The 13,461-nt window shown below is 38.0% G+C and overlaps 2 protein-coding genes across 3 annotated transcripts; both read right to left on the bottom strand.

Moving 5' to 3' along the window:
- Positions 1-423: 423 nt before the first annotated feature.
- Positions 424-3,138, bottom strand: LOC127859771 (collagen alpha-1(I) chain-like). The gene is made up of 7 exons (XM_052397278.1): positions 3,079-3,138; positions 2,788-2,895; positions 2,488-2,532; positions 2,260-2,313; positions 1,727-1,825; positions 1,329-1,437; positions 424-527 (listed from the first exon to the last, which is right to left on the bottom strand). Exons 1-7 carry the CDS (start codon positions 3,136-3,138, stop codon positions 424-426), a joined length of 579 nt encoding a protein of 192 aa, XP_052253238.1.
- Positions 2,802-12,491, bottom strand: LOC127861000 (collagen alpha-1(III) chain-like). Of its 2 annotated transcripts, XM_052399329.1 has the most exons (16): positions 12,225-12,491; positions 11,087-11,302; positions 9,635-9,669; positions 9,098-9,121; positions 8,329-8,391; positions 7,536-7,580; positions 6,737-6,790; positions 6,293-6,346; positions 5,989-6,042; positions 5,478-5,531; positions 4,496-4,648; positions 4,162-4,260; positions 3,748-3,989; positions 3,424-3,531; positions 3,230-3,283; positions 2,802-2,895 (listed from the first exon to the last, which is right to left on the bottom strand). In XM_052399329.1, exons 1-14 carry the CDS (start codon positions 12,298-12,300, stop codon positions 3,444-3,446), a joined length of 1,257 nt encoding a protein of 418 aa, XP_052255289.1. In that variant the 5' UTR covers positions 12,301-12,491; the 3' UTR covers positions 2,802-2,895; positions 3,230-3,283; positions 3,424-3,443. The 2 variants fall into 2 exon arrangements, with proteins under 2 accessions (XP_052255289.1, XP_052255290.1); XM_052399330.1 differs by lacking the exon at positions 11,087-11,302.
- Positions 12,492-13,461: the final 970 nt, after the last annotated feature.

The raw sequence follows: 13,461 nt of genomic DNA on the forward strand, positions 1-13,461 counted from the left end.
TTACTATTTGGTCGCTCAAACCTAATTATGTAGTAAGTGCTTACTTCCGGTCCGCTCTCGCCGGAAACCCTGGGGTCCGCGTTCACCGGGGGCTCCGCGCTGTCCCGGGGATCCACCCTCGCCGGGAAACCGGGCTCGCCCTGAGATATAGGTGGGGGACTTTACTCATTCCCTTGTTTATACATAGATACATGAAAGGTCAAGACTAAATATGAAAATCAAAAAATTTAAGAGTTCATAAAATCGCCAATTACATTATAATTATACATATTTAAACTAAACTATAATTATTTAATCAATCAAAAGTGTTTTACTGCATTGTGTTCAAAAACAAAATATTTTCAAGAAATGGACGAGAATAGACCAGAATATTTTAATGTAATCTGTCCCTAATGATACCTAGTCTAGTGAAGTTCCCTCTACTCACTCTTTCTCCAGGGTGCCGGGCTCTCCAGAGGGTCCAGCTGCGCCGGGTTCTCCGGCTCTTCCGGGACTCACCTGGCGATCCGGGGGGGTCCCACGGGGCCCTGAAGTGATGCAAATCGTGGTCATTGGCGGAAGTTGGTAATATTTTGATTTTTCTGCTATAAATGGCTTTATCATTTAAGCGGTTTGGATATATATGAGCCCATTGTCAGATAATGGCACGCATTTAACAAAATGTAAGCTTTTCCTTTAACACATTTCAATAATTTATATTATGTAATAAACAGCTTTTTAAGGCTTTTTTAAAATCAAAGTTTGTCAATGCATTGGTATCAACGCGTCAAGATGAGATTCCGCAGCTGAGTAAAATAGAAAAGAAACCAAAAGTAAACGCACCGAGATACCCTGTTCTCCCTGTCTGCCTGGTTCACCAACTTCTCCGCTGGGTCCCTGCAACCATGAACTCGTATTATGTGGCATAATAAGACATTTGAACTAATATTTGTAAAGGAAGGCTTTCTAACTGAACAGATTTAACAATAATAATAATAATGATAATAATAATAATAATAATAATAATAATAATAATAATAATAATAATAATAATTATTATTATTATTATTATTATTATTATTATTACTATTATAATAATAATGAGATGAAGAAGAAGAAAAAGTTGAAGATGAAGAAGAAGAAGAAGAAGAAAGAGAGGAGGAGAAGAACCGGAGGAAAAAGAAGAAAATATGACAAATAAAAAGAAGAATGGGATACAGCAGAAACAAATACCATCATATAATTAATAACAATGGTAATTTAAAAAACAATCAATAACAATAAAAGAATAACGCATAATAGTTATACAACAAAAAACAATTATAATCATAAAACATTTTTTAACTCACTGTGGGTCCCCGGGGGTCCGATTTCTCCGGGTTCTCCCTGCGAGCCGCGCTCCCCGCGTGGTCCCTGAGGTCCTGGTGGTCCGGACTCCCCTGTCCTGCCCGAGGGACCCTTTAATAGAGAAACGCCGCAATTGATATCAGAATATATAGGCAGACTCTAGAGTCATTGGAAATATTAAATCGGTTGAAATAAGTTCTGTTCAGTGTGTACGTAAATATCACGGACATCGATGTGTAAAAGTAATAACTGGCTATTTCTATAACATCAGATACAATTGATTCGCGCCCAGTCAAACAGGTTTTGTGCATAAATCATGAGCTTCAGCTGATTTATTACCGAGGGTTAGACATCAGCAGTTTCAAAACTTAAAGTGCATGAGATTTTTTTCAAAACTTACAGAATCTCCCTTGGGTCCCGGCATACCGGAAACTCCGGGCAAACCCGGGGGTCCCTGCATTCCCTGTTCACCGTCCTTGCCGTTCTCGCCACCGGGTCCCTAAACAAGAAAAACAGGGTTGGGGTTTAAACCTTTATTCAGGTAAAAAAACAAACAGCAGTAGGGTATGATCCTCTTATTCCTTATTACTACTAAAAAGAATATAGACATATTCATTGCGGTTTATAATTAAATTTACCACAGCTGCAACCATTACTGTAACCCTTATCATTGCATAGTGCATTATAACCATCATCACAAATAATAATCAGAATCAGCAATCACCATGATTGTTTTCTTCTAAAACACCAGAATCAATGTCAATGTCATCATTATCGCAAAGGTACACATTTCACATATAAAACTGACATGCGTCTTCAATGGTTAACATGTATGAAAAAGTCATCCAATAGATGTATTTTAAGTGCTCTATGAGGATTTCGTTTTTCATAATGGCCTTTAAATTGACATATTTTTTACGCTAAGGACATTACCGGGGGTCCAGGAGGTCCAGGGCGGCCGTCAGATCCAGAGGGCCCAGAAATACCCTGCAAATGTTGAGTCACGCATATGAGTTGCCATTTAATGTTCACTTCATCTTATGTAATTGTGCTTTTTTTTTCAAGGTAAAAATAGGTACAAGCATACAAGTGCAAACATTAAAACGACGGCTATTCACTAATCTAATCACAATAACAATGTGGGTTGTACCGAATACATACCCTGGGGCCGGTCGGTCCAACTGGGCCCATCAGGCCTACTGCTCCCTGAAATTAAACATAAATGAATGTTTGTGTCACAAGATTCATGCAAACACAAGAACATTGTCATTTAAAGCGAACATAAATTTGTTTTTATGACGTATAAACCCGTCAATTAGAGAACACATTTTCAACCAGAAAATAAAAACATGTGTATTACAAATTTGTCGCATAGTGTTTATAAATTGATTGTCGTAAATAAAATAAAATATAATGAATAAATATGAGAATAAAAACGTTAAAACGCAAATGCGCATCTACCGGCGCTCCCTGCTCTCCGCGCTCGCCTTCCGGTCCCCTCTCGCCGTCTTTTCCGGTCGGGCCTGGATTTCCAGGGGCTCCGGGAGTTCCCTGCAAGCCTGGCATACCCTGCAAGGTCAACGGAAGTCATGAAGGAAAGGATTCAAAATAATTAATGTAACTTATTGAGACGTAAATTGTAGCTGTCAGTTCAACAATGTTGAGTAAATATAAAACATTCAAGAAACCGTAAAGAGTTATGTATTACAACATGTAATAATATTACGTCATCAGTTATTTTGATTAGGATACGAATTTCTGTGAGGGGCTTTCTTTAAGCCTCGCGCTACTGATCTCAATTCTCTTCGCCATGCTTCGTCAACATCACTATGGTCACAACACAGATTGGCACATGTTTTCATGGCATAAATTTATACGTAATTAAACTACGTCATCAACTTACAGGCTCGCCTTGGTTACCGGGTGGGCCTGGCGGTCCAGAAGCTCCGATGGGTCCCTGAAAACAAGTACATACTGATGTATAGTAGAATGTCGTTACACAATCAATGGACCGATTAAATTTGATAATAAATCTAAGATTTAGCGATAATTGATCAATAGAAAATCTAGAAGACTGTAATGACAGGTGTTTCATACTCTATTTCCGGGTGCGCCTGCTAGACCAGGAAGACCTCGTTCGCCGGAGTTTCCTGGGGCTCCACGCATACCTGGCTCACCGTCACCTCCGGGTAGTCCATCCTTACCCTATGTACAACATAAAACCATTATAAGTAATGTTGAATAAATAAATTTCATTACAAACGAAACTAATTTATATGTCATTGAACAAATTGAGTCTTAGTTCATACAAGAATAATACTACTTTTAACCTCGAGATCATTTGTGAACAAAGTAGCTTCGCATTGTAATAGTAATTCATAATCATAGACCAATACAAAATGCAAAACATAAAAAACGTACAGCTTCTCCTTTAGCTCCGGCGGCTCCGGGGTTCCAGAGAGTCCGGGTGGTCCCTGGGGTCCGGGGAATCCTGTGGCGCCGGGCTGTCCGCTGGGGCCCTGGTCTCCTTTACTTCCGGGTTCGCCATCTGTACCGGGCGGTCCTGGTGGTCCGGGTTCTCCTGGCTGGCCGGGACTTCCGTTCTGTCCGTCAGGTCCTGGGAGACCAGTAGATCCGCGTGATCCGGGTTGTCCAGCATCACCCTATGGGAGAGAATCGCCACCGAAGCGGAAATTGATGTCAAACCAACAAAGTTCGTCACTTTTAGAGCCAGAAAGTCTTATCAACTCAACGCGAACCATCCATAATAAATTTAAATTAGTATAGAAGTTCTGATGACAACGATGTGTTAGGTTTCGGTTACTGTATGTTTACCTTAGCGCCTGATGCACCAGGGAAGCCAGGAGGACCTGGGGGTCCGATGTTGCCCGGGGCTCCACGCTCGCCAATCTTTCCGTCAGTACCGGGCAATCCCTTGAACCAACATCAATCAGAAATGTTTAAACACCAATGTGAAAACATAACTAAATAATCTGTCCACATAAACCCTAATTTCAAAATATCATAAATATACTTGTTTAGCAATATAAACAAATTAACATATTTTTGTGGTTAAAATTTAGACAGCACATGCCATTTATTATTGACATTCGATTTTAAATTCAACAAAACGTGCAAATTCAATAAAAAAAAATTGTCTAATACATACAGGTGCTCCGGGTGATCCATCGCGTCCTCTCTCGCCTATTGCTCCAGCCGCTCCCATGGGGCCGGGACCGCCAGGGGCTCCGACTGCACCCACCTCTCCCTTGTCACCGGGACGACCGTCCTCACCGCGTTGTCCGGGTCTGCCAGGCATTCCCTGGAGGTGGGAGAAATGCATGTTAATTCACTGAGTAGAAGTGTACTTAAAATTGTAGGACAACGTTTGTACTAAATAATGAAGATTCGTGCGTCTTTTACACTCTGAAGCGATTGAACGCAATTGGACGAAGAGCAGATGACGTAAGGAGTAGTGCACTTAAATGTTTTGAAAAGGACTTGTAGAGATTTTAAAGTTCCATTTGTCACTATTGATGTTTGTGTTATTGGAGCAATGGAACAATAAGATTAAAATAATAATTACGCATAAAATTGGTGTGTTTGGACCGTTGACATTTGAACGACTTTTAGTGTGTCTATACCTGAATATAAAAGGTGGACCAGTAAAGTTTGACATAAACATAATTCTTAAGTAAAGATCTGGTATAAATTAATTGTAGTACATTTATATAAAACGTGGAAAGTGATTAGTTTCAACATCAAGCAGTGAGTACAGGTATACATGACATATATGTAGATCTGTTCAAAGAAACACTGTATGCCACAGGATGTGACATACCGGTAATTATAACCCGACGTATATATTAATTTAGGAGGGGGGGGGGGGGGCTATTTAAACGAAGAATGTACAATATACAAGAGTGTAAAACATATACAAATTGAAAGCAGAAATGAATACTCGTGACACATGACCTTGAATTGTGACCTCAAGCTTTCACCCAGGATCACAAGAATTGCATATGACAAATCCAATGGTAATGAAACCTTTAACAAACATGTTTGAAGTATTTATCTATATTCTAAGTTCTCTGATTCATTTCAATGAACTCACTGTCAATAAGATTCGAATGCGACAGGAAGATACTTACAACGTGTCCCTTTGGTCCGGGCAGTCCGGGGATACCTGGCCGGCCCGCGTCACCCTGGAAACAGTAACATTACCAGTGTAAATAGGATCTTTAAGATTGCAATACGTATAACAAAACTTTTCGGTGCACTTTCAATTTCTATTAATTTAAACCTGTGTTTTTGCTCGAGTGCATAGATCGCCTATGGTTTATTTAAAACGCTCACGATCCGATTCCTGGAACACCAGTACTTGGTGTCTATGGGGAATCTAAAGAACGCTCCCCGACAGTGGGGATCGAATACGTTACCTCCCGATCGCAAAGCGGACACAATATGCACTACTACACTGCAACCTATTATTATTAAAAACCAAACAATAAATAAGACACTTTCAGATTCCATTAAAACGAGCTTCATATCCCCCTTTATTATATAATAACCCCATATATTAAAGCTGCGATTTTCCATCTCCTTTAATAATTATCAACAACTATATACCCACTGTGTCATATCACCCGTTTGTTTACTCACTGGGTTGCCTGTTGGACCTGGTGGTCCGGTCTCTCCCGTCATGCCTTCGTCTCCCTGTCAACATACAACGGAATGTGATCGTGATGTCTTTACTAAGTTATGCACACAATTACGAGCCGTACATGGACTTAACTAGACATAACAACGCACAACGAACATTTATTTTTTGTCAATATTTTTGTCTGAAGACATGCCAACCTATCAGATGCCTACAATTGGGTCAGATATTTGTTGATATTGGACGATTGATCTTTCTGTTTCATGAGATAACAACCAATATTAATGATAATGACGTCACACTTACGTCATTTCCTGGTGGTCCGATCGGTCCCGGAAGTCCACGTGGTCCAGCGGGACCCTGAAGGAGAGGAGCTAAAAGTTACATCAGCTCTCTTAAAGCCACAGTACTCTGGTTTGCACAGTGTAATTATATTTATACTCGTATTTAAAGTAATTCAACAAACTTTGATGAACATTTAATGTAAAGACAAAGAATATACAAGTTTATTTGCTTGTCTGTGAAAGCATTGTCACTCCGGGGACGCTTTCACTCGGTTTTGCATGAAACAGCACGCTCTTTCAATTTTGTGATGTATTTTCGATAAATGTCAATTATTATCTCGTAATTCTAGAAATTGAATAAGTGATACGCCGTTCAACGCCGTATTCGATAATGATAGATCTACTTTAAAAGGGCCGATACGTGCGTTGTTGTATTGGGTAAGATATTACAGACAAGTGTACGTACGGATTGTCCGGGTTCTCCGGTCTCTCCACGGGGGCCGGGGAAGCCCTGGGGGCCCTGTAAACAAGAGTCGCTCATAAACATTCATTAAACCATTGAGAATTTTCTACCACTGTGAAACATTCTTTCTGTTATACCTGCTGGCTTTGGTGTTGTAGTAAATATATTCACCGTGTTGCATAAATGAGCAACATAAATATTTGTCGAATTAGTTTTTTTTCATCCATGCGCAATATGCATTCGAAACTGCTTTATAAATCCGACATCCTAATGTATACACTCAAACTGCTTTATAAATCCGACATCCTAATGTATACACTCAAACTGCTTTATAAATCCGACATCCTAATGTATACACTCAAACTGCTTTATAAATCCGACATCCTAATGTATACACTCAAACTGCTTTATAAATCCGACATCCTAATGTTTACACTCAAACTGCTTTATAAATCCGACATCCTAATGTATACACTCAAAGGTCTAAACTGCTTTATAAATCCGACATCCTAATGTATACACTCAAAGGTCTACACTGCTTTATAAATCCGACATCCTAATGTATACACTCAAAGGTTTAAACTGCTTTATAAATCCGACATCCTAATGTATACACTCAAAGGTCTAAACTGCTTTATAAATCCGACATCCTAATGTATACACTCAAAGGTTTAAACTGCTTTATAAATCCGACATCCTAATGTATACACTCAAAGGTTTAAACTAACAAATAAGCTGAGCACAAGCGACGAATATAGTCCTAAGATTTCAGTCTATCCGGACATTGTGGGCGAGTACTTACCGGCTGACCTGGGGATCCAGCAGGGCCTCTGGGTCCAGGAACGCCCTGAAGTAACCACAGAATTTATGTTACACTACACTAATACAATGCAATAATAAAGCACGTGTTAAGCTTAGATAAAGTTTGTACTGTAAATAGGTATACATGTTCTTCCTCAAACATTACTAAACCCATTAAAAAACATAATGCTAACTCGTAGAATACATAACGTTTAAATGCCCTATAAGAAACACTGTATATATCTTACAGTTCTTTCACTTGTGCGATAACAAAGAGTGCGTTGAATTGTGGTCACTGGAAAGCGGTTATGACCTTGAACTTACAGCTGACAATATGTGTGGTCCATACTTACAGCGGACTATATTTTTGGTCCAAACTTACAGCGGGCATCATTTGTGGCCCATAATTACAGCTGACATCATGTGTGGTCCATACTTACAGCGGACTATATTTTTGGTCCAAACTTACAGCGGGCATCATTTGTGGCCCATAATTACAGCTGACATCATGTGTGGTCCATACTTACAGTGGACTATATTTTTGGTCCAAACTTACAGCGGGCATCATTTGTGGTCCATATTTACAGCTGACAACAAGTGTGGTCCATACTTACAACGGACTATATTTTTTTGGTCCAAACTTACAGCGGGCATCATTTGTGGCCCTTATTTTCAGCTGACAACATGTGTTATCGATACTTGAGGACTATATATTTGGTCCCAACTTACAGCGGGCATCATTTGTGGCCGATAATCCATATTTACATCGGACATCACTTTTGGTCCATACTTACAGCGGACATCATTTGTGGTCCAAACTGGTTTCCATGCTGCCAATTAGGACCAGCCTTCTCGTCCTAAAATAAAGACAATGTAATAAACTATCATGCACAAAATTTTGTTATAAATGATGCAAAATGTTATATAGTTTTTGAAGTAATGTTTATGAGCGTCGAGCAGCATTTTAACAAATTGTATTGTACATGTATAAGGATTGTAATTGAAATAACCCCCATAGTTTGTTTTTTAAATTTTCATAATGAAATAAATCTATTAAGTACTTAATATAAAACATTATAATAGTAGTCCCGTTTCTATAAATAACCGCTTTATCATTACTCAGTTAAGCACTTAATATAAAACATTATAAAAGTAGTCACGTTTTAATAAAAACCGTTTTATCATACATATTGACTAAAGATAACGCTAACACCAAGGATTCAAATTTAAGCAAGATTTTGATAATATAAAAACCGTAACAACTTCATCTCAATAATTGAATTCATCTCAAAGAAAACTGACTAAAGAATACATGGATCGAAAAATTATCAAACCCATATACTATATATACATTTTAAAATTACAAATGTTGCATTTTTTTGCGAGGGCAGATAATGTATTGAACATTCAAATCCGCAATCCTATGGTAGCAATATGTACAATTATTGATATCGAATATTGAATCTGTGCTGCTTCATAAATGCTATATTTCATTTATATATACATTTATTTGTCACTTTTATTCACTTTGAATTATTTTCTGAATTGATAACATGTACTTACAGCAGACATGACAGGTACAAGGACCTGAAAAAGAAAAAATTCATTGAATTCATTTTTACTAATTTGAAACAGTTTATGCTTACAATAATTAGCTCATGACAAACATGTGAGTCGTGTTCTGAGGAAACTGGACATAATGCATGTGCGTAAAGTGTCGTCCCAGATTAGCCTGTGCAGTCCTCACAGGCTGATCAGGGACGACACTTTCCGCTTTATGACATTTTTGTTTAAATGAAGTCTCTTCTTAGCAAAAATCCGATTGAGGCGGAAAGTGTCGTCCCTGATTAGCCTGTGCACAGGCTAATCTGGGACGACACTTTACGCACATGCATTATGCCCAGTTTTCTCAGAACACGACTCATATACGTGTCCATTTGCAGTCACAGCCATCGCGATTATTTTTAAATTAACAACTCGACATCAATATTAAATATCCAAATAAGCTTTTATTTGTACAATTATTTGTATACATATTAATCGAGCAAATCATCTGACAGATTATCTTTTAAATGTTATCAAAGATTACTTTACACTCACCACCGGTTGTTCTTCAAAGTCATTTTCGCCACGTACTGTAAAGAACACATGAGAAGTGTTTACACATTAGTCATTTGAAGCACCAAACTATGCTTATACTTGTGTCAAAAACAAAGTTTTGTTGATCAAATATAGCGGTCAGAGACACGGATCTTAGAAATGAATGACAAATGATAGCATAATTATTGTTGGATGTTGACATGTTAAATACTGTGTACGTGAATATAAAGTAAATTTTGCAAAACTAAAAAATTAAATAAAGTCATTAAATACAACAGAACGTTTCTTGAGCTCGTGAAACTCTAAGTTCTTAAAACAGTGAATCATTACCGACTGTCGGCCTTTGTATTTGAATATCATACCCGCTTGATGCAATTCTTGTTTACACCTTGATTTCATATGAAATAATTTTAGTGTTCTATCCTTATTTTTGTATTTATTGTAACAGTGAAAGCCACGCTATCCAAACTTTGCAGGAATGGTGCTGGCTTATTTTGATTTAAGTTACTTTATTAATTGGAGTCATGACTCGTTAAAACATTGCGCAACAGCTCATTTACAGTTAAATTACAAACTTGTCCAGTTTTACATACGACACATTTGACACATACATGTTAGGGTTGATTGGTACGAATGTTAGGAACACACAACAACAACTGTTTAGCGTATTATTGCATTCGAACCTACATGTGTAAATCACATTTTCAACTAGACATATATATCTATATATGTGTATATCTATATAGAGGCACGCACATGTCAAAAGAAGAACGTTTCATTTCATTAATTAACTTAATTTGTAACAATCATATTAAGCATCAGCAAATCGGTAACAACACTAATTCGCATTGCTACAATTATCCAGAACATAAACATGCAAAATGAATATTTTTACGTCGTTACATATAAATGTAGTTGGCTACACATATACTACTACTTATAGTAGTGATAATAATAAAAATATTAAACATAATGCTCCGATCAAACATTGAAAACAATACGTTATTAAGACGGACAGAGTGAATAATACATGTACAATTAAAAGAACGTGTGCCAGGTAACATGTAATTGAAAGGAGACGTGGAATACACCAACATGTTAGTCTGCTACTCTAGGTGCGGATAATGGTTAGCGCTCGTGCAGACGCCAATTGTCACGTGACTAGCGTTTAGAAAACGCTAGCACGTGACCACGTGACATACCGACATTCTAGAGCAACACACAAACATAGATGGGCGACGGCGCGATTCTTCTGCACTTCAAAATCAGTTTACAATTTACCGTCTATCTGTAAAAATAGGCAAATTTTGGTATTTTTCTGACCGATGTATGTTCCGAAGCGCATAACAGCAATTTCCAAACACAAATTGTTCTTTTTAAAAGCAATGTCTACATTTATAATATATGGTGCAGTGTGACCGGCCGTCCCCAAGAGAGCTGATGTATTCTCACCCGCTTCCTGTCGCTGCAGCTCCTGTTTGCACACAGGGCAGCACTCGAGGAAGGGAACTATGACGTCACTGGGATCACAATTGAAGTCATAGTTGCACTCCGATTCTACGTCACGACATTTCGCTTTCCCGCCATGACAGAAACATTTATAGCACGGCTTCATTTTGTCGGGCAGATAGAACCCGCCTTCGGCGAGATTCTTGCATCGACTGTCGTCTAGAATGTAACCAATGACGCTCATGATAACGTACAAAATGCAACACCAGTGTTACTTTATTGAAATGTTCTAAGAACGAAACAACTATTTTAAACTTTTGTGAAGCAGACTAAAATGACACGAAGTGAGTGCAGAAAATATAATATAGCTCATTCAAGAATCCTTTTTACCAAAGTAAATATTCTTATCATTTTTTAATAACCCTATGGATTATTCCCACATCGGCTCATGTGAACAAGACAGACCATTCTCAAGCGTTTTAGGAAGAGATATTCATATAAACGTATACAACAAATCATGCATGATTCTGACTGTGCGATAGAAACCTACTTATCTTTTTGACAAAAAAAGATAAATGAAAACCGGAAGGAAAATTCTTAACTCTAAGAGGTGCAATGGCGTGTAAAGCTGTAGAGACAAACACACTTTACTTTCGCAAATGGCATAATTAAAAGCTAACTTGCGTATTTTTTGAATCGGTAGAATCACATTCCGTCATCTTTCAATAATTAAAACAGTCAAAAAAAACAAAATAATTTTGCATTTGTTCACTTGCGATAAGTTTTGCCTTTTATAAACACGTGTACCACTCAGTGTTTTTTCAGAGCAGCACACTCCACATACCTTTGATAAATGTTTCTGAACAAACAATTATAAGAAGAGAAAATATCATTAATTATCTGGTTAAAATGGTAATTAATGCGGACTGCACAGGCAGATCAGTTAGGAAGAAAACTTAAGTATCTAACAAGATTTGACCCTGATACTCAAACAACTCTACTTTATATTTACGGATGCAATTCAAAGCGAGAACAAAGAAGCAACTATCGAGAGAAACAATAAAAAAAGCGGAATACAAAACGGGCAACCTGCAGAGCAGTTTGTGACACAGGCACACAGACACACATACTCTTGACTTACCTCCTTCCTGGGCTTGAACAAATCCAAGTAGCGCACAGAGGCACAGCAGTGCCCACTGCACAGTGTCTGGACTCATGGTTCTGTGTGCAACACCTCTCTAGCCCCTCTGCATTTAATTGATGGCAATACAATTGTAATCACACTCAAATAAACGGCCGTCTCGGGGTTCGCAGGTCCCGAGTGCGAGCCTAGGTACCGTTAAGGGCCGTGCTGTCTAGACTGACAACCACGGGTCCTATTCCGGCGCAGTCCAAAGATGAGAAATAGTCTGAATATAGCCGAATCGGCTAATGGCAAAATGTTCTCAGGCAAGATTCAAGCGCACCTGATTGACGGTTGATGCGACCAATCAGAAACGTTGTTACAAAGTTAGTGCCGGTTGGGCTGTAAATCATTCTGATGTATGTGATTCTTTTTCTAAGTTGACCCAGAAAACGGTCTGTTGGTAATTTTCACGAAACAAGATATTTAAAACAGACGCTTTGTTCGTTATGCTCGCGATAAGAGAATTATGTAAAGCTTTCAGATTCAGCAGTTTTTGTAAAAGTTCGCTAGAACTTCTACAGTGTTTGAAGCTAACAGCTTCTTGAATAAGATATATGTATTAGTAGATTCAATAAATTTAATGCAAAATGTAAGAAATTAAAAGGTTAAATAAAAAATCGACTGTTTAAATATAATGTTGTACAAATACGCATTGGTCTTTCAAACATATAAGTTTAAAAGACAGGGGTTGTCTCAAAGTGGTATTTTAAATTATATTATTCGAAGATAAAACGCTCTTCATTTCGGTTTTTTTACCACTTATTGCCGAGCGGGAGGAAAGAATCTTGATAAAAAAGCATTTAAGTGCATACTCATTCTATGAGCAACACGGATTAATTTAATGAGTACGAAAGCGCATTAACGTTGAAAAACGGCTGACCGCAGTATACTTAGCAGAATCAATTGCAATATGCACGACATACGTACAAGAAAGAGCATAGTTAAACAACGTTGCAGACTTTAAGATATGATCTCTAAACCCAGAACATTTAAAGCGAAAACTTGTAGTAATACACATTATAATACTCCTTCCCCTAACGGTTTAGTTCCGGAAATTCCTAAAGTATGACACGAGTTTGCAAACATGATAAATATATAATGCATATTTTGGCAAAGTGATCAGATTGCTTAGCCAAGAAGCAGTCCAAAGAGTACGATATTGGTACATGATTACGACACTGAGTTTATTGTA

Source organism: Dreissena polymorpha, chromosome 15, assembly GCF_020536995.1.
Source record: "Dreissena polymorpha isolate Duluth1 chromosome 15, UMN_Dpol_1.0, whole genome shotgun sequence".
NCBI lineage: Eukaryota > Metazoa > Mollusca > Bivalvia > Myida > Dreissenidae > Dreissena > Dreissena polymorpha.